The 25,884-nt window shown below is 41.6% G+C and overlaps 1 protein-coding gene across 1 annotated transcript in view; it reads left to right on the top strand.

Moving 5' to 3' along the window:
* LOC120981778 (serine/threonine-protein kinase PAK 6-like) overlaps positions 1-25,884 on the top strand; it is a 44,627-nt gene that overhangs the window by 15,048 nt on the left and 3,695 nt on the right. The window contains exons 2-8 of the mRNA XM_040411482.1: positions 1,543-1,755; positions 6,665-7,267; positions 13,345-13,809; positions 15,577-15,710; positions 18,398-18,524; positions 23,784-23,909; positions 24,416-24,550. Coding sequence (XP_040267416.1) covers positions 1,552-1,755; positions 6,665-7,267; positions 13,345-13,809; positions 15,577-15,710; positions 18,398-18,524; positions 23,784-23,909; positions 24,416-24,550 — 1,794 coding nt within the window. The 5' untranslated portion in view covers positions 1,543-1,551. The remainder of the gene's footprint in view (positions 1-1,542; positions 1,756-6,664; positions 7,268-13,344; positions 13,810-15,576; positions 15,711-18,397; positions 18,525-23,783; positions 23,910-24,415; positions 24,551-25,884) is intronic.

Below are 25,884 nucleotides of genomic sequence, written 5' to 3'. Positions count from 1 at the left end.
TGAAATACTAATACAGTTGTGTGCATGAGGCCTTAAACTCATGACATAATCATATGCTTGACTCACCAGGCCACTTCTGTCCTTTTTTTTTGCCTGCAGCATCTACTATTTGGGTGGATTAGGCAGTCATGTAATACATGATCATTGCTTGACAGATGAAATTTGAGCAATTAATTCTACTATTACGAAAACGGCAATTTTCTGGAGGAGAGGTTTTCCCTTGAAAACAAAAGACATTATATCATTACCTCAACAATGGTGTGATCTGTGGGAAAGGGCTGTAAGACTGGTTTACAGGACTCTTCCCTGAGCATTTAGCTGTGTCTGTCTGAAGGGCTACCGTCAACCCTGAAGATCTCTCACTGCTATTTTGGAAGTACCTCATCTATCGTGACTCCTCCAGGACTGATATATTTTGAGTATTGACTTATTTTTTTCTGCTTTTAGATTTGAATTGTCTTCTTTTGCAGACCAATTCTCAAGCTGCCCATGGACATCACATTAGTGATGTCACGTTAGGAACAATTATTGGGACACTTATTCCCTATAATTGCCCTGTGTAAAAGGTGCTTCTGTTAACTCCATAAACGCAATCAAACACTTGTTCATCAAGTGAAAACATTGTTGATGCGGACCCCAAAGCCATAATTTCTGGTGGCTTCTGATTGTCCTGTGTAAACAGTGATCTGCTGCCCAGAAACCACAAATCTGTAGGGGACGAGCAATTGTAGTAGTGATCACGGGTCTCCATGCATAGAAGATGATGGCCTCACGTAAAGCCACCTCTGATGAGCAGTCAGTGATCAGTAATGAATTTCCTGTTCCTGATAGTCGCCGGCTCAGTCGGGCCGTGTAAATGGACCTTATTCTGTAGGACACAACTTCTCCATTTTTTCTGATGAAGGGACTGCTGAAAATAACAAGCACTCAGCTATCACTGACGGCTCCACAGAGATGAATGAAGCAGTAGACTGCATGCGTGACCACCACTTAATTCAAACGGGGAGAATGGCCTCCCATTCTTGTGATCAGCCGGGGTAGCGGCTCACAGACCCCCCCACCAATCGGAGACATTGGTGGCATATTGCTGGAATATGCCATCAATGTCAGACAGATGTGGGTCTCAACTCTAAGACTCGCACCTATCTCTAGGACAGGGCCCCCAACGGAAGGAGAGAGCACAGCCCATGTGAGTCGTGCTCTCCATTCATTTCTAAAAGAGCTCTGAAAATAGGCGAAAATGGGATGAGACAATCCCTTTAAGTTGTTGTAATGGGACAACTCCTTTTAATAGGGGACAGAGGGATCCCCTCAGGCTTCATGACTGCAACCTCTGAACTTGCTCTGCTTACAGTCATTTTGTAGCCCTTGGTCTGGTGGTTAGGTCATATGAACCAGGGCCGTATACAATTTCAGCTCTAGGACTATGTCCAATTTGTAACCCTGGAACTTGCTTCATAATGCTTGTTGTCGGTGGTGATGGTACTTCCTGATGGTGTTTGTATTTCTTTAATGTAATAGATTATTTCTTTTCTCCTTCAGTTTAACGTCATGTTTCGCAAAAAGAAAAAGAAACGACCCGAGATCTCCGCTCCTCTGAACTTTCAGCATCGCGTGCATACCTCATTTGATGCCAAGGAAGGAAGATTTATTGGCCTCCCTCCACAATGGCAAAATGTCCTGGACACTTTGCGGCGTCCAAAACCTGTAGTGGACCCTTCCAGAATTACTCCAATGCAGCTGAAACCTATGAAAGTGAGTACTGAGAAGTTCCCTATGGCTTTCCTGCTACCTATATACCCTGTAATAAGTGGTCAGTATCCTGTAGATTACTAAGGGGATGTAAGGGCTTTTAGATTCAGATTTTCTACAGTTTTCGTTCCCACCAGGGCTTTAGTAGTGATTACAGTCCCTGCTACCAATTAGACTGTCAAACTACAAGCATTATTATTACACATGTAGTGAAACCTCTCAAAAGGACCACCTCTTTGTGCAGACCACCCCAATTCATGTTGGATGGTTGTCTTAAAGATGTTTCATAGTACTGTATCTTGATTACTGCATTTTTTAAATACTGCTAATGGTCTCAATCAGTCTTAACCCCTTAAGGACCTATGACGTACATGTACATCATCTCTGGACGTGACTTAAGGACCAGAGAAGTACATGTACGTCATGGTGATCAGGCGGGTGCAGGAGCTGAGCCCGCCCGATCAGCGGCAGGCGTCCGGCAGTCACTGATAGCCGGACCCCTGCTGTATGCGCCGACATCGGTGAAATCACCGATGCCTGTGCATTAACCCCTGCACGGCCGCAATCGGCGCTGACCGCGGCACGTGCGGGTTTCAGACATGTGCGGGATGTCCATCGGGTCCCCGCGCTGCTGTGAAGGGGATCTGATGGCAGGGAAGGCAGCCAGATGCCTTCCTTAGGCATCGTGGCTGCCTTCCAGGAGAGCCTGTGAGATCCAGCGCCCTGGATCTCACAGGCAAGCAGGCTGTAAGGCCTCTTTCAGACGGGCGTTGCGGGAAAAGGTGCGGGTGCGTTGCGGGAACATGCACGATTTTTCCGCGCGAGTGCAAAACATTGTAATGCGTTTTGCACTCGCGTGAGAAAAATCGGCATGTTTGGTACCCAAACCCGACCTTCTTCACAGAAGTTCGGGCTTGGGATCGGTGTTCTGTAGATTGTATAATTTTCCCTTATAACATGGTAATAAGGGAAAATAATAGCATTCTGAATACAGAATGCTAAGTAAAATAGCACTGGAGGGGTTAATTTTTTTTTTTTAAAATAATTAAACTCACCTTAGTCCACTTGATCGCGCAGCCGGCATCTCTTCTGACTTCTTTCTTTGCTCTGTGCAGAAACAGGACCTGTGGTGACAAGATCATGTGATGGATCATATGATGACTGGAGTGACGTCACCACAGGTCCTGTTCCTGCACAGAGCAAAGAAAGAATTCAGAAGAGATGCCGGCTGCGCGATCAAGTGGATTAAGGTGATTTAAATATTTATTTATTTATTTTTTACCCCTCCAGCGCTATTTTACTTAGCATTCTGTATTCAGAATGCTATTATTTTCCCTTATAACCATGTTATAAGGGAAAATAATAAAGATCGGGTCCCCATCCTGATCGTCTCCTAGCAACCATGCTTGAAAATCGCACCGCATCCGCACTTGCTTGCGATTTTCACGCAGCCCCATTCACTTCTATGGGGCATGCGTTGCGTGAAAAACGCAGAATATAGAGCATGCTGCGATTTTCACGCAACGCACAAGTGATGCGTAAAAATCACCGCTCGTGTGCACAGCCCCATAGAAATTAATGGGTCAGGATTCAGTGCGGGTGCAATGCGTTCACCTCCCGCATCGCATCCGCGCGGAATACTCGCCCTTGTGAAAGGGGCCTAAGTGTATTACAATGTTTAATACACTTACAGCCAATGCATTACAATACAGAAGTATTGTAATACATTGTAAAGGCGATCAGACCCCAAAAAGTTGAAGTCCCAGAGTGGGACAAAAAATAAAGTGAAAAAAAAAGTAAAAAAATAAAGACTTAAAAAAAAAAAAAAAAAAAGTGTCCTTTTCCCAAAATGAAGTAAAAAATAGGGGGAAAAAAGAAAAGTATACATATTAGGTATCGCCACTTCCGTATCGACCGGCTCTATAAAAATATCACATGACTAAACCTCACATGATCAAACCTCACCGTAAAAATAAATAAATAAAAACGGTCTCAAAAAAGCAATTTTTTGTTACTTTACATCACAAAAAGTGTAATAGCAAGCGATCAAAAAGTCATATGCACCCCAAAATAGTGACAATCAAACCATCATCTCATCCCGCAAGAATGATATCCTACCTAAGACAATCGCCCAAAAAATAAAAAAACTATGGCTCTCGGACTATGGAGACACTAAAACATAATTATTTTTTTCGTTTCAAAAATGATATCATTGAGTAAAACTTAAATAAATTAAAAAAGTATACATATTAGGTACTGCCACGTCCGTAACGACCTGCTATATAAAAATAACACATGACCTAACCCCTCAGGTCAACACCGTAAAAAAAATTAAATAAAAACTGTGCTAAATAAACCATTTTCTTTGTCACCTTACATCACTAAGTGCAAGACCAAGCGATCAAAAAGGCGTATACCCCCCAAAATAGTATCAATCAAGCCATCACCTCATTCCACAAAAAATGAGCCCCTACCTCAGACAATCTCCCAAAAAATAAAAAAAACTATGGCTCTCAGAATATGGAGACACTAAAACATGATTTTTTTGTTTCAAAAATGCTGTTATTGTGTAAAGCTTAAATAAATAAAAAAAAGTATACATATTAGGTATCTCCGCGTCCGTAATAGCCTGCTGTATAAAATATCACATTACCTAACCTCTCAGGTGAACACCGTTAAAAAAATTATAATAATAAAAAATAAAAAAAAGGGTCTTAAAAAAGCAATTTTTTGGTCACCTTACATCACAAAAAGCGATCAAAAAGCCATATGCACCCTAAAATAGTACCAATCAAACCATCATCTCATACCGAAAAGAATAAGCCCCTACATAAGACAGTCGCCCAAAAAATTAAAAAAAACTATGTCTTTCAGACTATGGAGACACAAAAAAAATCTTTTTTTTTCAAAAATGCTTTATTATGTAAAGCTGAAACAAACAACCGAAAAAAGTAGTCATATTTGGTATTGTCGCGTCCGTAACAACCTGCTCTATAAAAATACCACATGATCTAACCTTTCAGATGAACATTGTAAATAATAAAAGCGGTGCCAGAACAGCTATTCTTTGTTACCTTACCTCACAAAAAGTGTAATTATAGAGCAACCAAAAATCATATGTACCCTAAAATTGTACCAACAAAACTGCCACCTTATACCGTAGTTTCCAAAATGGGGTCACTTTTTTGGAGTTTCTACTTTAGGGGTGCATCAGGGAGGTCTTCAAATGTGACATGGCAGCTTAAAATTATCCCAGTGAAATCTGCCTTCCAAAAACCACATGGCGCTCCTTTCCTTCTGCTCCCTGCCGTGTGCCCGTACAGCAGTTTACGACCACATATGGGGCGTTTCTGTAAACTACAGAATCGGGGAAATAAATATTGAGTTTTCTTTGCTTTGTTAGCGGAAAAAAATTGATTAAAATGGAAAATCTGCCAAAAAAAAACAGGGCCTTGTAGGACTAGCTCAGCTCTTATCAATCTGTTGCTTCATTATTAGAAAATGTTCTTTAAATCAATATGCAAATGAGCAGTTAAGTCCCCCGAGGGCGGGCCCAAGCCGCTCTGTGCACCCTTGCTCTTCCTGCTTCTTCTGCCAGCTCCTCCCTCTCCTTCTTGATTGGGCCAGGTTCCTGCATAGTCATGTCTCCTGGCCCTGTCAATCATAAAGGTAAAGGAGTGCTGGCAGAGGAAGTAGGAGGAACAAAGGTGCACAGAGTAGCTTAGGCCCTCCCTCGGTGCACTTAACTGCTCATTTGCATATGGATTTAAAGTATTTTTTTCCAGAATGAAACAACTGATTGATAAGAGAACAGTATTAGCTGAGCTAGCCCTACAAGGGCTTGTACCTTGTTTATCAGTGAATTTCCTTGTTACAGACTCCTTTTAAAACTGATCGAGATGTCAAAAATGCTGTAATTAAGATACAGTACTAGGACACTTTTAGTGCAGTTAGAAGCACACAGGAAAGTATGTGAAAATTAAATTTTAAGGTCCTTTATTAGCTACTACATGTTACAGAGCTGAACTGGTGCCTTCACCAATGACAAACTGTTAGGTGCCGTAACACGTAGTATCTAATAAAGGACCTTAAAACTTCATCTACACGTACCTTCCTGTGTGTTTCCTCTTGCTGACATTTAAAGCTAGTTTCAAGAGGAATAACAGAGTTACAGCACAATGTAGTGTTATAAGATGCTCCAGAATGATTTCATTGGGAATACAAGTAGTTTCCTAAACTGGCATGTCAGTAAAACAGGTAGTTCCTCTTTAAGGATGAGAACCATTAGATGTATCTTAAAATTGTAGTAGTCAAAATACAGACAAGGAGTGGTGAGAGGTCCCCTTTAATATATAAGAATAAGGCTTATACATTATACATATTCGCTGAATTAGTCACAAAAAAAGTTAAAGGGGTTGTCTCACTTTTGCAAATGGCATTTAACATGTCGACAAAGTTAATACAAGGCATTTACTAATGTATTGTGATTGTCCATATTGCCTCCTTTGCTGGCTTTTTCCATCACATTATACACTGCTCATTTCCAGGGGTTACGACCACCCATTCAGCAGTGGTGGTCGTGCTTGCACACTCTGGTGGCCGGAACCGTATGAGTGCATATAGGCACGCATGGACAGCAGCTCTGGTCCTGGCCACCTAATATGTGCGCTGCAGCGAAGGCCATAACCCCCTGGAAAAGAGCAGTGTCTGATGTGATGGAAAAATTTATGGCGCCAACAAAGGAGGCAATATGGACAAACACAATACATTAGTAAGTGCCTTGTATTCACTTTGTCTACATGATAAATGCTTTTTTACTGAAGTCAGACAACCCCTTTAAGTAGGTTTACCAGCTAAACCCTCCAACTTCATTATCGTCTAAATATAATGGGTTTGTCTCTGTCCTTCATAGACCGTTGTTCGTGGCAGCACCATTGGATTGGAAGGATACATCTCAGGGATATTGCTTGACATTCAAAAACTGTCTGTAACCAGCTCTAACACACTGCGGGGAAGAAGCCCCCTGACACGAAGGAGAGCTCAGTCTTTGGGGGTGCTTGGAGAGGAGAGACCAAACAATGGACAATATGTTGTACCAGAGCCAAATGTACCAGACAAGTATTCCAACTACATCAACTGCAATGGTAACTCTAAAGCCAACAGGAGGCAGACCATGTGGCCGGACTACAAGGCTACAGACGACAGCCCATCCAAACCCAACGGTTCTGTTTGTAAAGCAAAGTCCTTGGATCCTGGAGACTTTCAGGATACAGTGGATCGTGTGAGTCAATCCAAATCTCCTGGTGGCCTACGCAAGAACATTAATGGAGGTTGCAGCTTTGACCAAGATACACGTGCTACAAAAAGACAGCTTTCTCACGAGACTCTGCTAGAAGAGGGTCCTGTCTCGAAATCTGCAGAGAGTCTTACAAAACAGGGACTTTTAAGGAGTGGTTTTCAGCCTTCGGGCAAAGAGAAATGTTCAGAGCAGCCTGTCCCAGCACAGGAGAGAAAGGTAGGATTGTTTTCTTTAACGGTATAACTAAGCTGTTTATATAAGACTGTTTTCCCAGGTTTCTTTTTTATGGTTTGTGGTGGATTTAGAAGAATGCACAACAGTACAAGAAGACTAGTCATGCAGTGTTCAGTATGTTTTAAGGATTTCCTTAGCTTAATGCATGACTGAAAATGCGAAAGTTTTAAATCCCCAAAGCCGACAGGGTCTATGATTTTTACATTCCGACAACTATTTGTGGGTTCTAGAACATTATCCATATCCATACGTGTGTAAAACATAAAACTGATCTGTCTACAAGTGGATACTATCGGGTGGAAACTTTTCCCTAAGGTACTAAGTGTAAAGACAGTCACGCATGCGGTTTCCAGACATACAATATGTCTATAGTATGTGGATGAGTCACAAGCCATATGATGCTGAGAGTTCAGTTAAATCCATGGTCGGCCTGAGACACACTTGAGTTAAGGCATTGCATTTTAGGTCACTCCTATACCTTGAATGGACAAGTCTGATCCGCAAAAAATGGGAATGGAGTCAGAATAGTGTCTCTTGGACTGAGGTCTCAGATCCACAAAAAAAAAAAAAAAGGTTTTGTAAATAGCCCCATTGACTTGTATAGCTCCACATGCTGTTCATTTTTAAAACGGACACCACACAGAGAAAGAGAAAAATGTCATGAATAAGCCCTAATACGGCTATATGATAGAGCAGTGTGTTCTCGGGATGGGATACCGGTTGCCCGGGTGAGAAGCTTTTGACAAAGCTCCTGATGGGAGAGGTTGTGATGCTAAAATCTTCAAGGATCTTTACTGAGTTAGATAATTTACAGGGTTGCAACCTATAGATAGCTTTACAGAGACAGTGTTTTTCCCTTCTGAAGGAGAGCTAATTTACATACCTATTTACAGGAAGAATTGCCTATAAGACATAGCTGGTGGTCTGCGCAAGAGAACTGTAACCCCGAGAAGCTATGTAAAAAGCTTCTCAAATAGCCAACCAGTACCCTGCACTGTAATGATGAAGGACAAGAGCCCCAAAACAGCTGTCTATAGAAGGGTGTCTCTCCCGCCCCAATGCAGAGCTGATCTGGGTCTGCTGAGATCCAGAAACTCATGCAATTACATGATCACTAGGACTGGAGCAGGCAGCAGTTTTGTCACTTCTTGATATCAAATATAGAACATGGTGTATGCAGTGAGCTGCAGAGGATAGGAGTGGTAGTGGCCCTGATAAGAGGTTGTGTTACGGTGTAGTCCCATTGAACCCTGAGGTTTGCTCGAGTGAAAAGGTGATGTGAAAGAATCAGATAGACGTAAAAGAACATTAAACATTTTTTCTTTACTGAGTGCACAGGATAAATTACAGTACATTCAGGTGTCGTCTGTACAAGGTGCAATGTCTCTATCCCCAGCTGATGAGGTATGGTAGCAGACAAGATGGCAGACAATAGCACTCTAGAGTAGTCCTTTTCCCTGTCTCCTGATTTTCCTTGATAACAACAATAAGCTGGAACTTGTGGCTTTAGGTGCTCATTTGTGAAATGCAGACTTTTGTATGTGTCTGTCCTGAACTGTGGTCATGGGTGTCTTAAAGTGTTATCCCCTCACCTGCAGTGGAGTCTGTATAGTTGTAGTTCTGATCACTCTGCTGACTTGGTATGCTGTAGCTTGCAGATCTTCTGGTGGCCTGGGACCCTGCCGTCTCCCTGGAGTAGTGGTCCTCACAGATTAGCTGTATTTAGTTTCAAGGCCCTTGAAGAGGGAGCAAATGGAAGGTTTTCCCTCACTCCAGGCTCTAGAGCGCCCCCTTCTAGCAGAAAGTGGTACTAGGCCACTCCCACCAGGAAGGGAGGAATAGAATGGTAAATTCTATTCCTTATGTCATCCATAGTTTATCATTCTGAAGCTTAAGGCAGATACATAAAACAATATGACATTACAAGATATAATAAACTATTGCACACACGCAATCTGGGGCATTGCATGTATAAATTGATGGAGAAGGCAGTAATGGTTAAAGGGGTTGTCCTGCCATTTATATTGATGACCTATCGTCGGGATAGGTCATCAATATCTGATTGGCGGGGGTCCAACACCAGGATCCCCTACCGAGCAGCTGTTTGAAGAGGAGGCAGCACTCCATGAATCTGTAAACAGCTGATTGGCGAGGGGATTGATAGTCATTAGTGTTCAGTGAACTTGTGTTTTAAGTTCGGCGTCTAAAGTTCAGGTTCGGGTTATCGAAGAATCGCGTTATGGATTCTAAATTCCGTTATCGTCCGTGGTAGTGGAATCCATAACGAAATTCTTCGATAACCAGAACTTTAGACGCCGAACTTAAAACACAAGTTCGCTCAACACTAATAGTCATACCCCCACCGATCTGAAATTGATGACTTATCTTGAGTATAGGTCATAAATATCCCAAAAATAGATTATTCCTTTAAATGCGTAATGATTGGATGTCAACGAGGGGTCCAGAACAGGTTAAACCATGCTGTTCTGGTCTACAATGTACTGGAACCACCATGGGCCATACCATCCCTTTTATGGCAAAACTATAAAGTGACTTCTTAAAACCCTTGGGCTACATTCATTACATCAAAGATATCCTCATCCTCAGAATCCTACCCAGTCTGACACTGTCAGGTCTGACTGGACCAAGTCCTGTAAGGACACATCCCCAACTTCTAACACGCAGTTTATTTATTAACAGAGGAACAGCACATTGCAGACCTCTATGAAACTATGCTCCATAATTTATATCATATTGAATATGATTATTTCTTAAAACTGACACGTCAGAAGAGTTGACACTCTGATGATTGAAAGAGGTATGCACTGTATTTATTGAGCTGTGCGTCCTATCCTCGGGGAAGAAATTCTATGTTTTTCCAGTATGAGCAGTAAAGCAGGTGTCTATGGTATCTTTCCAGTTCAGACAGGTAGTCTCCATCTTTAAAAAAATAAAAAAATATTTAAGATGTTCTAAAAGTTAGGACGTGCACCACGGCTGCAAAGCAATTAGATTCAGCATTTTCTGACAGATGGGTTATATCTGCTTTGCACAATTCTTTTCATGGTCATCTGCAGGCAGATAAGACCTCAAGGCCGTACCCAGTACACAAAGTGCTTTGCCTGAGTTGGCCCGTCATCTCTCAGCCTTGATTTCAAATAAAGATAAGTTTTAATGTAAATTCCATTATGGTAAGATAACTCATTATCAATCCTTTCAGTAATTACACCATTTCTTAAAATAACTTAATTACTAGGTATATCATTATGAGGACATGTTTTAAACTGTTATTCCTATGAATGGGTTTGTTATGATGCATGGATAATTTATAGTAATGGCCTATCCAGACCTGAATTTCATGTGGTAGAGGATAAGGGCACACGTTTCTAATATAGTAAACTGGTTGACTGGTATTCCCATCTGGACAGTTATGGCATATCTACAGGAGAGGTGTGTGTGATGTGAGGACTTCTATCTCCTCGTTCAGTGGAGGTATCGGCTCTCAGACCTGATGCGATGAACACCTGAAGGCTGTCCCTCTACCGGAACAGTCTGCTGGAACACGTGAACCTAGCCTAAAATCTCAGCAATTGAATGTGGCTATGATATATACAGTGGCAAGCAAAAGTTTGGGCACCCCTGGTCAAAATTACTGTGAACAGTTAAGCACGTTTAAGATGAAATGATCATGAAAAGGCATAACGATGACACGTTCCCTTTGAATTTTAAGTAAAAACTATTTTTTTATTTCATCTTTTACATTTTCAAAATAACAAAAAAATAAACAGGGCCTGAAGCAAAACTTTGGGAACCCTGCACGGTTAGTACCTAGTAGTACTTTCTTTAGCAAGTATCACAGCTTGTAAATGATTTTTGTAATCAGCCAAGAGTCTTTCAATTCTTGTTTGAGGGATTCTCATCGATTCTTCCTTACAAAAGTCTTCCAGTTCTGTGAGATTCATGGGCCGGCTTGCATCCACTGCTCTTTTGAGGTCTACAGATGTTCAATGATGTTCAGATCAGGGGACTGTGAGGGCCATGGTAAAACCTTCAGCTTGCGCCATTTGAGGTAGTCTATTGTGGATTTTGAGGTGTGTTTAGGATTATTAATTATCCATTTGTAGAAGCCATCCTCTTAGCTTTTTTCAGCTTTTTTTTACAGTTGTGTTATGTTTTCTTCCAGAATTTACTGGAATTTCATTAAATCCATTCTTCCCTCTACCTGTGAAATGTTCCCCGTGCCACTGGCTGCAACACAACCCCAAAGTATGATTGATCCACCCTTATGCTTTATGGTTGGAGACGTGTTCTTTTCATGACATTCTGTGCCCTTTTTTATCCAAACATACCTTTGCTCATTGCGGCCAAATAGTAACCTCATTGGTCCACAGGACTTGTTTCTAAAATGCATCGGGCTTGTTTAGATGTTCTATTGCAAACTTCTGACACTGAATTGTGTGGTGAGGATGCAGGAGAGGTTTCCTTCTGATGACTCTTACATGAAGGCCATATTTGTGCAGGCTTTTTGGGACAAGATAAGAGGAGTCTGGGTATTTATAAAGCTTTGACATTTGCATAATCTGGCCTTTCCTAATGATAATTGTGAACAAGCCTTAACCCTAACAGGCTATTTAAGGTCGGAGAGTCATCTGAGCGCTCAAATCTCTTTGGGTCCCATACTTTTCCAAGGTACTCCTTTACTTTTTTTTTCACTTTAATGTTGTACAAAGCCAAAATATATCTATCTTTAACAGAAAATGAAAAATGAGCAACTGAAAAACTTAATGTGAATGAGCTGAGATAGACAAAGTATAAACTGCTTGTGGTGCTTGATCACACAACTTCAGAAGGTTAGATGTTGAGGCAGGGTTATATTAATACTGGATGTCCTCTCCACGTGCTGTGATACAGGCTACTCTGGCATGGTAATGGTCATACAGATGCTGGGTGTCCTCCTGTGGTATGTCATGCCAAGCTCTTTCAACTTCGAACCTGTAGTTCAACCAAGATGTTTGTTGGCTGCTGTGCATGAGAGATCTGTCTCCGCTTCCAGTCCCAGACTTTCTCAAGGGGGAAAAGATCTGGTAGTCGAGGTGTCCTGCAGTTTCTTTTTGTTGGAGAAACTCAGGATTAGCAGAAATTCCACATTCGAAACCAGTCAAATAATCGCGGACATGGGAAAGCAAACAGGCCAGTCGAAGCCTTTCCTCCTCTCCCTTCCAGGATGATTGATCCTTTGAACACTGCTCGTTTTTACCTCCAATTCATGTGACGGTATTTCACTATTGGCTGCATCCTTGGTGTTCCATAGAAGCCTGGAAGGCAGAGGAGGAAAGGCTTCGACTGGCCAGTTTGCTTTTCCATGTCCGCGATTATTTGACTGGTTTCGAATGTGGAATTGTATAGCGCAGGCAGTGTTTGGGCGGACGTTATCATATTGGGACACTACTTATCGTGAGTTAAAAAAGGCAGTAGGATTGGTTCCACAATGTCCTGGACATACAAAAGGCTGGTCAATGTCACCCCCCCTTGCAAATACCAGACTGGAACAGGCATAGTAGTTAATGGTACCCCACACCATGACACCTGATGTTGGTTCTTTGTGTCTCCTCACATTAGCCCTCCTGAAAACTCTGTATGAATGTTACCATGCCAGAGCAGCAGTCTGTATTGCAGCAAGGGAAGATGTCACCATGTATTAATATGACCTTGCCTCACCATATACCCTACAGCAGAACCAAAAATAAAAGGTCCTCCACCTTGGTCGTGTGATTATTGACCAAGTACCACTAGCAGTTTATACATCTTCAAGTGACCTTTGAAATAAGGTAAATAAGAGAGGAGTATTGCTTGAAGTAAAAGAACAAAACTGACCAATCCTGTTTACTTGAATGGCCTCTTGAAGCACCCACAGACTTCCATCATGTTCATGGAACCCAACACATCAGTCCATTCAGGGCTTTTAATATGTCTGATCATGCTGACAAATCCCCGTCGGATTGTAGGTAAAATTTGTCATGATGGTAATTTACTGGAATGTTTCTCTGTTCTTTTCGCAGACCGAGGAATATCAACGTCCTGCATTAACTGCAAGAGGAGTTTTGACCAAAGCTGTTTCTCTTCCACCTGACCATTTATCTCCAGGTTTCACAAGGGTAGTTTCAGGAATACCATCAGAGCAAGTATCTCCTCTCCGGCCATGCAGACCTTCTCCTGCAGGTTCACCACGTAGCCGCCCCATTCAAACCAGCTCCACCAACCTTCATTTATCTCAGGACTCATTTAATAAAATTCCACTGAGTAATCAGGACACGGCGGTGGTAACTCATGAACAGTTCAAGACAGCACTTCGAATGGTGGTAGATAAGGGAGACCCACGTCTGCTTTTAGAGGATTATGTGAAGATTGGGGAAGGATCAACTGGAGTTGTTTGCATTGCTCGAGAAAAGCAGAGTGGGCGCCAGGTGGCAGTAAAAATGATGGACCTAAGAAAGCAACAGAGGAGAGAACTTCTGTTCAATGAGGTAAGTACTGCACATCCATAAAATCCAACGTCAAAGGTTTGTCAATATGAAGAGATGCAAAAATGTTGAATATGAGGTATTAGTTGATATTTTGGTCAACCTTAAGAAGCTCCCAACCCATGTCCATGGGTCATCCGTCTCTTGCAAGTTCCTACACTATCTCTAGTGTAGGGAACTGAAAGATAGTGAGACCTCTTAAAGGGGTTGTGAGCATGTGTATTTTGCCCAAAATATCAATAATAGTTATCATTTTTGAAGGATGCACTCTTTTTTTTAGGGATATTACGGGAAAATAAGGTGTCAGTACTTAGTGGGGTGTACATAAATGGTGCTTGGCAGCCCGCCTGATCTAAATACAATGGGCATGACCAATATGCTCTTGCTAGCATGGAGCACCACATGTAACCGTGAATGGCATGATATGGAAGCCTTATTTAGAATACTGAGACCCCTCTCCCATGGATGATAAATGTCTCAGTAGGCATCTATAGGTATTTTGCCCCTGCTCATCCTCCCTTATACAGTATAACATTGTGTCTGCATCTTGCTGGAAACTGGTGTTTTAAAGGGAATGTCTAATTTTTGGCGATTTGTTTTTCTCTCATTGCGCCGTTTTCGCATGGGCCGCTAGGCCTATTATGTCAAGACTTGATGTTCTGTAGAGGTCACTTTTCACATCACATTATTACCAGAAGGATTACAATGACAGTTATCACCTTTGTACAGATAGCACAGGATCCATCATTAACAATAGCCTGACTTCTGCACAGGTCACAGAGCATGCCTAGAAAACTCTCCCTCAGAAGTCAATGAGGTCTCCACCAGTCTATTGTGTCTATGGCCATAGTGGCTGCTCTCAATATAGGAAGTCTTGATGTTTTTTAGACAAATTAGCCAGTGCGAAAACTCTTGGGTTTTAGGAATTTTTATTTATTTAAATAACTAAAAATATTTTAAAAAACCCCTGATATCCATAAGGCTCTTTTCACACAATATTTTACAGTGTCCATTTTGTTTCTGTTGGGGGGATTCCCCATCGGAAAGCTCAGACACATGCTTTTAATGGATGCCACGGAGTGCCATCAGCTCCCATGTCAAAAAATCTCTGTCTGTCTATCTTCCTCAATATGTATTAGGGCTCATGCACATGACCGTACTGGCTCAGTGCCCACGCTAAGGACCGCAAATAGCCGTCTGCAATGCACGGGCACCAGCCGCGTGCACTCTGTATTGATTTGAATGGGTCCCCGATCCTGACGGCTATGTGCTGAATCCAGTACTTACCTATAATGGAGCAGGAGAATGGAAAATAATAGCGGTCATGTGAAAGAGCCCCTATACACACACCTTCATTGCTAACTGCTAGTAATTCCTTTAAGGAAGGAACAGCATATCATAGAGTCCTAAGAATACATGCTCCAGAATTGTCCCTACATGGAGAATGGAAGTAGTTACTAACCCAGACAGGAGAAGGGAAAGCTCCCCTTTTAAAGGAATTGTCCAAAATGATAAAAAAAAATGTTAAGGAAAAGGAAACTGTATGAAATGAAGAAAAAGTATTACTCACCCTTTAGATATAACAGTTTACACTGTTCCATTCCAGTGTATTACTCATAGAATGTCTCATTTCTCCTTCTCCATTGTACTATGCGGTCATGGTTTGACTGACTTGTATAGCTTTTCAGAGCAGTATATCATCCGTCAGTGCATTTGCCTTTTTCCTTTATGTTTCTGTTAACACAAGGCCGTTCTTTGTGTGCTATGTAGGTTGTTATCATGAGGGATTATCAGCATGCAAACGTTGTGGAGATGTACAAGAGCTATCTGGTGGGAGAAGAACTGTGGGTTATGATGGAGTATGTACAAGGAGGTGCCCTGACTGATATTGTATCACAAACCAGGTATGCGCCAATTAATATCAGATAATCTCCAAGTACTCAGTGACTCAGTGTTAAAACCTGTAACTCCATAATTTGTGTATGATTATCAGATGGATACTGGATTATAAAGGGATCTGTTTATACAAGGTTGATGACAAAGGTGCAGATTAAACCCAATTCTCTGCCAGCCCTTCATTCAAGAAGATCCCAACACCCAAGACATCCAATCAAATAGCCACAAATACTAGTTTCATCTTGGTATCCTCTATACATGGAAAGCTTCAGGTTCTAGGTAGTGTTGAGCGAACTTGTGTTTCAAGGTCGGCGTACAAGGTTCGGCTTTGGGTTATCTAAGAATCCTGTTATGGATTGCACTACCATGGACCATGGGCCGTGGTAGCGGAATCCATAACGAGATTCTTAGATAATCCAAACCCGAACCTTGTACGCAGAATTGAAACACAAGTTAGCTCATCCCTAGTTCTAGGTTCTTGAGGAGACACTTATCTAATAAAGAGCAAAGCAAAATACCTCCAGTGGTGGTTGTAAAAAAAATAAAAAGGGGGACATGTCCATGATCCATGAATAACATGGAATCCACTGCTCAAATGGAACTGATTTGTGGTAGGTGGACCAAGAGCGTCCCAATGCCCTTTGTGGAAACCACTAGGTTGCTCTGCATGGCATGGGGCTGGTTCTTCTACAAAGGTGTGGTGTTTACGTGGCCCCTGTTTTTTTTTTTTTATTGCCACCATTTGAGGTATGTTCTGTACTGTGAGACGCACAGAGCCATATTTGTTTGGCGGGAAAGGGGAATGAATAAATCATTTTTTTTCCTGCTTTCTTTTTCACTGTTTACCATGATATAAAAATAACAACTTTCTGTGGGGCAGTACAATTGTGACGATACCAAACATGTTTTTATAGGGAAATATTTTTAAAATATATATTTTTTTATTGGAAATTTGATTAATATTTTTTCCTATAATTTGTTTTCTTTGGGAAGAGTTTTTCATTTTTATTTTTTATTAATATTTATCCAACTTAAATGGGTTGTCCGTTCTTGGAGCCAACAATGCTTGGGATCCTCTCCTGTCCCTCTGAACATAAAAACAGCTCACATGTCTGCGGTCCTGCCGCTGCTCCATTCCCGGCTGCTTTTGTCCCCACAGGACCAGGAAACGGCATGATCCCCTGACCACTGCAGCCAAACACAGACCTCAAAAGTCACAGCAGCTTGACCACTATGTCACTGTTGTGGTGTACCGTCCAAGCCACCGTGACTGCCGAGGCCTGTGATTGTCCACAGCGATCACCGGTCTAAGCTACTTCCTGGTCCTGAGAAGTGGCTGGTAATGGAGCAGTGGCTGGACCGTGGACAAGGGTATGGAGGAGGACCTTAGGGGTTGTTGCATCCAAGGCCAGACAATCCCTTTTATTTTTCTTCCCACATCCAGGGACAGTACATTGCTGCCTGTCTGTGTTACAGTGACAGAATAGCCATTAGGTCACGTCCCTGGCAGGGTCTAATAGGCAGATGCTTACGTCACACCTGAGGGGCCTTTGTTAGGTCCTCAGATGCCTGCAAGTGCTGATGAGCTGACCTCTTTCAAACAGCTTGGATGATGTGGTTGCTTCTAAGGAGTTAAACAGTCAGGATCAAAGGTTTCTCTGATCCCATGCTCCTTCGGTTATCAATCAGGCACAGCTTCTGAGCCTGTGCCATCACAATGAGGTATGAGTACAGCATGGTGCCTAAGACGTACATGTACGTCAGGGTGCAGGAAGGGCATTTAACCAAAGCAAATCCACTCCACCGCCTTCGGAGTGACCCTTCTGCTGCCAAGGTTACCTTTGGGGCTGCAGTTAATTAATTTTTTGGAGCTGCTTTAGCAAATTAGGCTTTTGGCTGGTTTGGACAATTCTTTGGAGCATTACTGCTCCATCTCCCAGAAGATGATCACAGGAGTCTTTGAGCACCTCACCCCATGAGTGGCTTGTGGAACTAGAATTGCATGGATTATGCTGCTTCAGCAAAGCATAGCAAGACACTACTTAAAGAGGACCTCTACTAACATTTACTGACTACTTCCATTCCCCATGTAATACCAATTCTGAAGCATCTGTACTCATGACTCTGTTGTGCCATTCCTTTGTTATTCCTGCTAGAAGTTCTGAACACATTAATAGCAGTTTGCACTGAAGGTCCAGATGGATGTTACCAGTTTGGGTGTGTCCCTGCACAGTCTGACTCTATTTAATCAGCGCTGCCAGTGTCAGTCTGTGCAGGGACACCCCCATCTGGACCTTCACTGAAACTGGCAATTCATTCAGGAATAATAAAGGAATGGCACATAGACAAGTATTACATGGGGAATACAAGTAGTTGCTAAAATATACATGTCAGGATAGGTTACAAGTCCTCCTAAATATTTAGTAAAATGGGTCTTGTAGGCAACGTCTACTTGCCCCTTTACTCGGCACTTAATACATTTTAGCAGCTACCTTCTGTATTTGAATTTAAGGCATGGTGCATTTTCTGAAGGGGGGGGGGGGTGAAAGCTCTTAGTAGTAAAGGGGTATTCCCATCCCAGATATGTAAGGCATATCCTATGTCTTCTCATATACAACTCGGTCACACGCATTCCTGCATTGTTAACTACCTATAATCTTTTATGTGTCTTCACAAGATTCAATCCTTGTTTCAGACTGAATGAGGAGCAAATCGCTACCGTGTGCAAGTCTGTGCTGCAAGCTCTGGTGTACTTGCACTCGCAGGGCGTGATCCACAGAGACATCAAGAGCGACTCCATCCTTCTCACTCTAGATGGTCGGGTGAGTCTGTAGATTTAACGTTTCTTCTTTGATAGCTGCCGCCAATGACCACGACACGAATATACGAATATGCCGATTCATCTCTAATATATTATTTCTCTCTCTATCTAAAAACAGCAAAAAGGCAGCACTCAAGGAATTTATTCACCTACTGTATGTGGATACGTGATGTTTCGGCTCAACCTTAGAGCCTTTCTCAAGCAGTTGAGAAAGGCTCTAAGGTTCAACTGAAACGTCGCGTATCCACATACAGTAGGTGAATAAATTCCTTGCATTTTTATTTTCTGAGTGCTGCCTTTTTGCTGTTTTGTATACTGGGCAATCGCCTTCAGGCGTGAACCTACTTCTTATTTCATCTACTGACTTTAGTGCTGCCATATATTTGCTTTTTTTATCTATGTGTGTGTAAATATATACCGTGGATATAAAAAGTCTACACACCCCTGTTAAAATTTCTGTTTTCTGTGATGTAAAAAAATTTGACAAAGATAAATAATTTCAGAACTTTTTCCACCTCTAAACTGTACAACTCAATTGTTAAACAAACTGAAATCTTTTAGGTGGAGGGAAGAAAACTAAAAAAAAACTAAAATAATGGGGTTGCATAAGTGTGCACACCCTCTTATAACTGGGGATGTAGCTGTGTTCAGAATTAAGCAATCACATTCAAAATCCTGTTAAATAGGAGTCAGCCTACACCGGCCGTCATTTAAAATGCCTCTGAGTAACCCCAAATAAAGTTCAGCTGCTCTAGTTGGTCTTTCCTGAAATTTTCTTAGTCGCATCCCACAGTAAAAGCCATGGTCCACAGAGAGCTTCCAAAGCATCAGAGGGATCTCATTGTTAAAGGTATCAGTCAGGAGAAGGGTATAAAAGAATTTCCAAGGCATTAGATATACCATGGAACACAGTGAAGACAAGTGGAGAAAATATGGCACAACAGTGACCATGTCCAAAATTGATGAAAAGGCGAGAAGAAAACTGGTCTGGGAGGCGACCAAGAGGCCTACAGCAACATTAAAGGAGCTGCAGGAATATCTGGCAAGTCCTGGCTGTGTGGTACATGTGACAACAATCTCCTGTATTCTTTATATGTCTGAGCTATGGGGTAGAGTGGCAAGACGAAAGCCTTTTCTTACGAAGAAAAACATCCAAGCCAGGCTACATTGGCAAACAACACATCTGAAGTCTTCCAAAAGCATGTGGGAAAAGGTGTTATGGTCTGATGAAACCAAGGTTGAACTTTTTGGCCATAATTCCAAAAGATATGTTTGGCGCAAAAACAACACTGACAATCACCAAAAGAACACCATCCCCACAGTGAAGCATGGTGGTGGCAGCATCATGCCAAGGGGCTGTTTTTCTTCAGCTGGAACTGGGGTCTTAGTTAAGCTAGAGGGAATTATGAACAGTTCCAAATACCAGTCAATATTGGCACAAAACCTTCAGGCTTCTGCTAGAAAGCTGAACATGAAGAGGAACTTCATCTTTCAGCATGACAACGACCCAAAGCATACATCCAAATCAACAAAGGAATGGCTTCACCAGAAGAAGATTGAAGTTTTGGAATGGCCCAGCCAGAGCCCAGACCTGAATCCGATTGAAAATCTGTGGGGTGATCTGAAGAGGGCTGTGCACAGGAGATGCCCTCGCAATCTGACAGATTTGGAGTGTTTTTGCAAAGAAGAGTGGGCAAATCTTGCCAAGTCAAAATGTGCCATGCTGATAGACTCATACCCAAAAAGACTGAGTGCAGTAATAACATCAAAAGCTGCTTCAACAAAGTATTAGTTTAAGGGTGTGCACACTTATGCAACCATATTATTTTATTTTTATATTTTTTCTTCCCTCCACCTAAAAGATTTCAGTTTGTTTTTCAATTGAGTTGTACAGTTTATAGGTCACATTAAAGGTGGAAAAAGTTCTGAAATGATTTATCTTTGTCTCGTTTTTTTACATCACAGAAACCTGACATTTTAACAGGGGTGTGTAGACTTTTTATATCTACTGTGTATATATATATATATATATATTCATATAAAACATTACAAAACATATGGCAGATAAAGGCATGCAGCACCCACACTAATGTGGTGATGTCCAGGTAGTATAATCATGTAGTGCATAATTATTCAATATAATAAAGTGCTTTAACCAAGTAGTAATAACTGCATTTGCGCATACGCCTGCTTTCCATCATGTGCAAACTACAGCACATGCGCCGCGTACTAATATCATGTCACTATGTGAATCCTGTTATTACTGCCCTTATTCTGGATTTACTTGGTCACATGATTGAGGTCCCACTGTTATTGATGTTGTATACTGGGAAAATCACAAAAATGGAAATCCAGGCAGCACTCAGTGATGAACGGTCCCTTATTAAATCCAATGGAACGGTTCAGCTCAGTGTTTGCCTTTCTCAGGTCTGCTGAAACTTCATTGGGTTTAATAAAGGACTGTTCACTGAGTGATGCCTGAATCTCCATCTCCATTGTGCTGCCCGCATCAGTAGTTCCACAGCCCCGCAAAAAAGAGAGAGCATGTCCTATTCTTGACTGCAATCGCAGACTGGGCTGGCCATGTGCTTTCAGCCAAATGCGTAACGCACACAGCCAGTACCCGTGTTTTTTGCGGATCCGCAATTTGCGGACCACAAAACACTTAAGGTTGTGTGAATGGACCCCCAGACGAAGCCTGGAAGTGAAATGTGCTTTGGGTTGTGATACTGATCTGTGAACCAAGTCACTTTGAGGCTTGTCCAACTACTATTTTTACTTGATTAATTGACTTAACTGCTATTTGTAAATATATTTGTGTGTCCATTCTCTGATTATTAATAAAATAATATTGAATAATTGTGCACAATAAGGATATACTGCCGGGACATCAGCTGATCGTTGTGAGTGTGTCCTTTTATCTGCCATGTTTTATATGCAGTAATATAAAAAGCTGAATTAGTATAAAAAGCTGAATTAGTATAAAAAGCTGAATTGGTATATTTGTATGTAGTTCAATGACAGAGCTGATCTTGGTCTAAAACCCAGGCTATGCCAGGACCAGGAGACACCCTGTGATCACATTGGTCCAATAGACATAGCTATCTCAGCTGCAATAAATAAGCTTTAGCATCCCCCACTGTCTCTGATAGCTTAGGAGACCAAACCTACTCCTGGCTTGATTGCAGGGTCTTTAAACCCACACTGTGGATTTACAATGGTGCAGGTTCAAAGCCTAAGACCACCCAGGTTAAAGGAACAACACAAACTGACATTATTGTATAGACAGCCTTGAATTAAAAATTTATAGTGCGGGCAATACTGCATGCATAATAATTCGAGGTGGTCAACTGAGACTCTACAGGGTGTATGAGATATGCAGCAAGGTTGCAGTATCTATGTAGCTCTGTACATAGTGGTAATTCTGGCAGATCATTGTCAAACGCAGAAAAACTTGGCACACTGAGATGACATTTGGCACCACTGTTCCACAAACGCAGAAAAACTTGGCACACTGAGATGACATTTGGCACCACTGTTCCACAATCACCCATTTACTGGCAGGTGGCCCACCTTATCTCCACCAATGACTAAGAACTGCCCAGTAAACTGCTACCGTCTGGCCTTGCTCAACAGTATTAACACATATATATGTTGCTCAGATGACAGTGAGTGGTACCTCTATGTCCTGAAACATGTCGATGACAGAGTTAGGTTTCACAGGTGAGGTCATTGTAATGTAGGAGGGGAATTTTCTGGCGTAGGAAAGCCATTCATTATGGTGCAAGTCTGTTTTGAGCCAAAATGTTTGACTTTTTCCCTTTTCTTCCGTGTTTGTCCCTTTTCTAAAAAGTAGGCAGGATGTGGACGGGGCCTCCATGGCCTGACACATTTATCAATATGTGTGCACATTACACCTGCTCTTTGCTGGCGTATATTTCATTTTCTGGTGCACGGACCTCCCAAAGATCCACCAAAAGTATTAAGAGGCATGAGTCTTTTATTAATTTTGGTGCATCCTTTACGTTAAGACTAAAGTAACAAACACCAATCTCAAATAATTTCCCCCCAAAGTGTCCTTGACAGCACTATATGAGACTAGTCCATGTTGGTGCATTCATTTAAAGGCATGTCATCTGTCAACCATAAGTGTTCGTAGTAAAAATATTCACGGCAAATATTTTTTACTGGATGTCTCTGCATTGGAACCTTGGTGGATGCCACCAAATGGAGGCAAAAATGGATCTATTGTGACATGTGCCAGTAAAATGGGAACCTATACAGGTACATCTCAATAAATTAGAATTTCAGCAAAAAGTTCCTTTGAGAACTGCCGGATCTCAACGCCGGAATTGAAAACGCAGATGTGAACGTAGCCTTATACCTCAGTCAGCTCATTATTATTTTTTTTTCATTTTAACTGTGTCCAAAATGCAGAGTGGTATTACCCTTCTTAATGTCAGCCAATCCAACACGAGTACTGATAGAGGGGAGACATTTTAAGAATAAGGAGTGAGTGCTGCTGTATTTTATCTGGTTCAGAAGTGGGAGGTGGCAAGAAGGATGATGAGATGTTGGGAAGAACTTGGTGGTCAAGCCTTCGATGGACTTACTTGTCTTCCATCTGGTTGATATGGAGGCATTCTACAACTCTATGGCACTGGTTTAGTCAAGCATCAGAATCCAAAAATGTATGTTCCCAAGAAGGCTGTGCTTGTGCTACAGGTGTGTTTTGGAAAAGGAGGCATGGTCCTTAGATTTCTCAATCTCTGCACCACAGACACCTGCAGAGGCAACAGTGGATAAGGAGACAATGCATATGTTTTTATCATCCGCCGTCTTGTTTTAGCGATGAATGCCTCATAACCCCAATGTGTGCAGTCAATGAAATACTAGTGTAGAAGAACTTTTATTAAAATAATGGAGTCTCTATAAGGCACGTGCAAACACTGGAAACATGGATTATTCTGAATTGCCTTACTGCTATTCTTACTATATGTGAAAATGTTAAGCTCTTTGTGCAAATTTTGGATCAAAATTGTGTTGAGCCCATCTACCAACTTGTCGTGGCTTCTACAGATGGGACCTCTCCTAATTGCCTCTCCTAGGCATAAAGCCTACAACATTCAGGGCCGTGTAGGATTCAGCTAGAGTATACTCTATTTATATACAACATTTACATTCTGAAATTAGATAAGTGACCATTGGGGCACGGTGTTCCTTTATCATAGCATAAATGTGTGGCTTTTTTATTTTGCAGGTCAAGCTTTCAGACTTTGGGTTTTGTGCTCAAATTAGCAAAGACGTTCCAAAGAGGAAATCCTTAGTGGGTACTCCATACTGGATGGCACCAGAGGTCATTATGAGGTCGGCATATGGCACTGAGGTAAACCTGTAATAATCTAGCTAAAAAGGAAAATTCATCCGGCTGTAAGAGCCAAATTGGTGGTGGACTCAGCCTCTCCATGTCTTACCTCTCATTAGAATAATTACGATTTAATACAAAATTATCCTACAGCGGTTAAGGAATTGTATTATATTGAGGCAGAAAATTTAAAACCACAACCATTAGACTAGTCCTAAAGTATAAAAAAAATACAAAAAACATTCTTTATTCCATATTGTTTCCTTATGGTAATTATTCCATCTTCATGATGTGCTTTATCTGTTGAGACCTATCCTCCATGGTCCTTGTATCATGGGGTATTTTCTCTTGTTAAAGACCATTAACTGCGCCATTAGTCTGTGGTTGCTTCATCTGTCCTGGGACTCAGATCCTAGGAGAAACCCAGGAGGTTTATCTATGACATTACTAGTCTCTGTAGATTACTAATCATCACTAAACCAATTACTTGTAGTCACTTCGTGTAGTCATTCTTCATTATTCTATAGGTGGATATCTGGTCTTTGGGGATCATGGTGATTGAAATGGTGGATGGTGAACCTCCTTACTTCAGTGACTCTCCTGTGCAGGCCATGAAAAGGTTGCGAGACAGCCCTCCTCCAAAACTGAGGAACTCTCACAAAGTGAGTGACGAGCACAATTTAAACGTCTTTTTCAAATATACCTTAGAGGTGTTCACCATGAATAATTTCCTGGATTTCAGGTTTGTGAAATAAAGCATATTGCTCATAGGGATCTGCCAACCATGATGACAGAGGAAGTTGTGGTCTGCGACTTTGGTCATTAAATACAAAGGAAACCAATCCTTGTTATTAACCCTTTACCCTCTTAAGGCAGTGGCCTAGCTTGGTACATAAGAACGAATTTGATTCTTTCATCTCTGCTTTTCAAAAGCTATAACTTATTTTTTATTTTTGAGGGCTTGTTTTTAGCGGGACAAGCTGCATTTTTAAAAGTTTTGTGGTACAGCAAATGTAATGTTGTAATGGTAATGTGATTTAATAAATGTTTTTGGGGGGACAGGGTTAAAAAAACACACCAATTCTTTCATAGTTTTTAATTTGTACCTTTTAGTTTATCATACAGGTTAAAAATATGATCATTTTATTGTATGAATCATTATGGACATGGTGATACTAATTATTAATATTTTAATTTTTGTTATATATTTAGTTTTTTTACTTGATTTTTTTTCAAACCCTTTTTTTTAAAAATCTTCATTAATATGTTTTCTATGTCTCAGTAGCGGACTTTAGCCTGCAATCTTCTGATCGCTCATATAATACAATGTAATACATCTGTATCACAGTGTATTATGTCAGTTACTGTAAGGCCTCCTGCACACGAACGTATTTTTTTGCGGTCCGCAAAAACGGGTCCCGTTTTTCCGTGACTGTTTTTTCGTCCGTGGGTCTTCCTTGATTTTTGGAGGATCCACGGACATGAAAAAAAAGTCGTTTTGGAGCCAAACGGATCCGTCCTGAATTACAATGCAAGTCAATGGGGACGGATCCGTTTGACGTTGACACAATATGGTGCCATTTCAAACGGATACGTCCCCATTGACTTTCAATGTAAAGTCTGGAGTCCCTTTTATACCATCGGATCGGAGTTTTCTCCAATCCGATGGTATATTTTAACTTGAAGCGTCCCCATCACCATGGGAACGCCTCTATGTTAGAATATACTGTCGGATATGAATTAGATCGTGAAACCTCATTTCCGACAGTATATTCTAACACAGAGGCGTTCCCATGGTGATGGGGACGCTTCTAGTTAGAATATACTACAAACTGTGTACATGACTGCCCCCTGCTGCCTAGCAGCATCCGATCTCTTACAGGGTGCTGTGATCAGCACAATTAACCCTTCAGGTGCCGCACCTGAAGGGGTTAATTGTGCTACCATATCCCCCTGTAAGAGATCAGGGCTGCCAGGCAGCAGGGGGCAGACCCCC

This window comes from Bufo bufo, chromosome 11, assembly GCF_905171765.1.
Source record: "Bufo bufo chromosome 11, aBufBuf1.1, whole genome shotgun sequence".
NCBI classification, from domain to species: domain Eukaryota; kingdom Metazoa; phylum Chordata; class Amphibia; order Anura; family Bufonidae; genus Bufo; species Bufo bufo.
The sequence above is the reverse complement of the archived record's forward strand: the minus strand, read 5'-3'. Positions and strand labels throughout refer to the sequence as shown.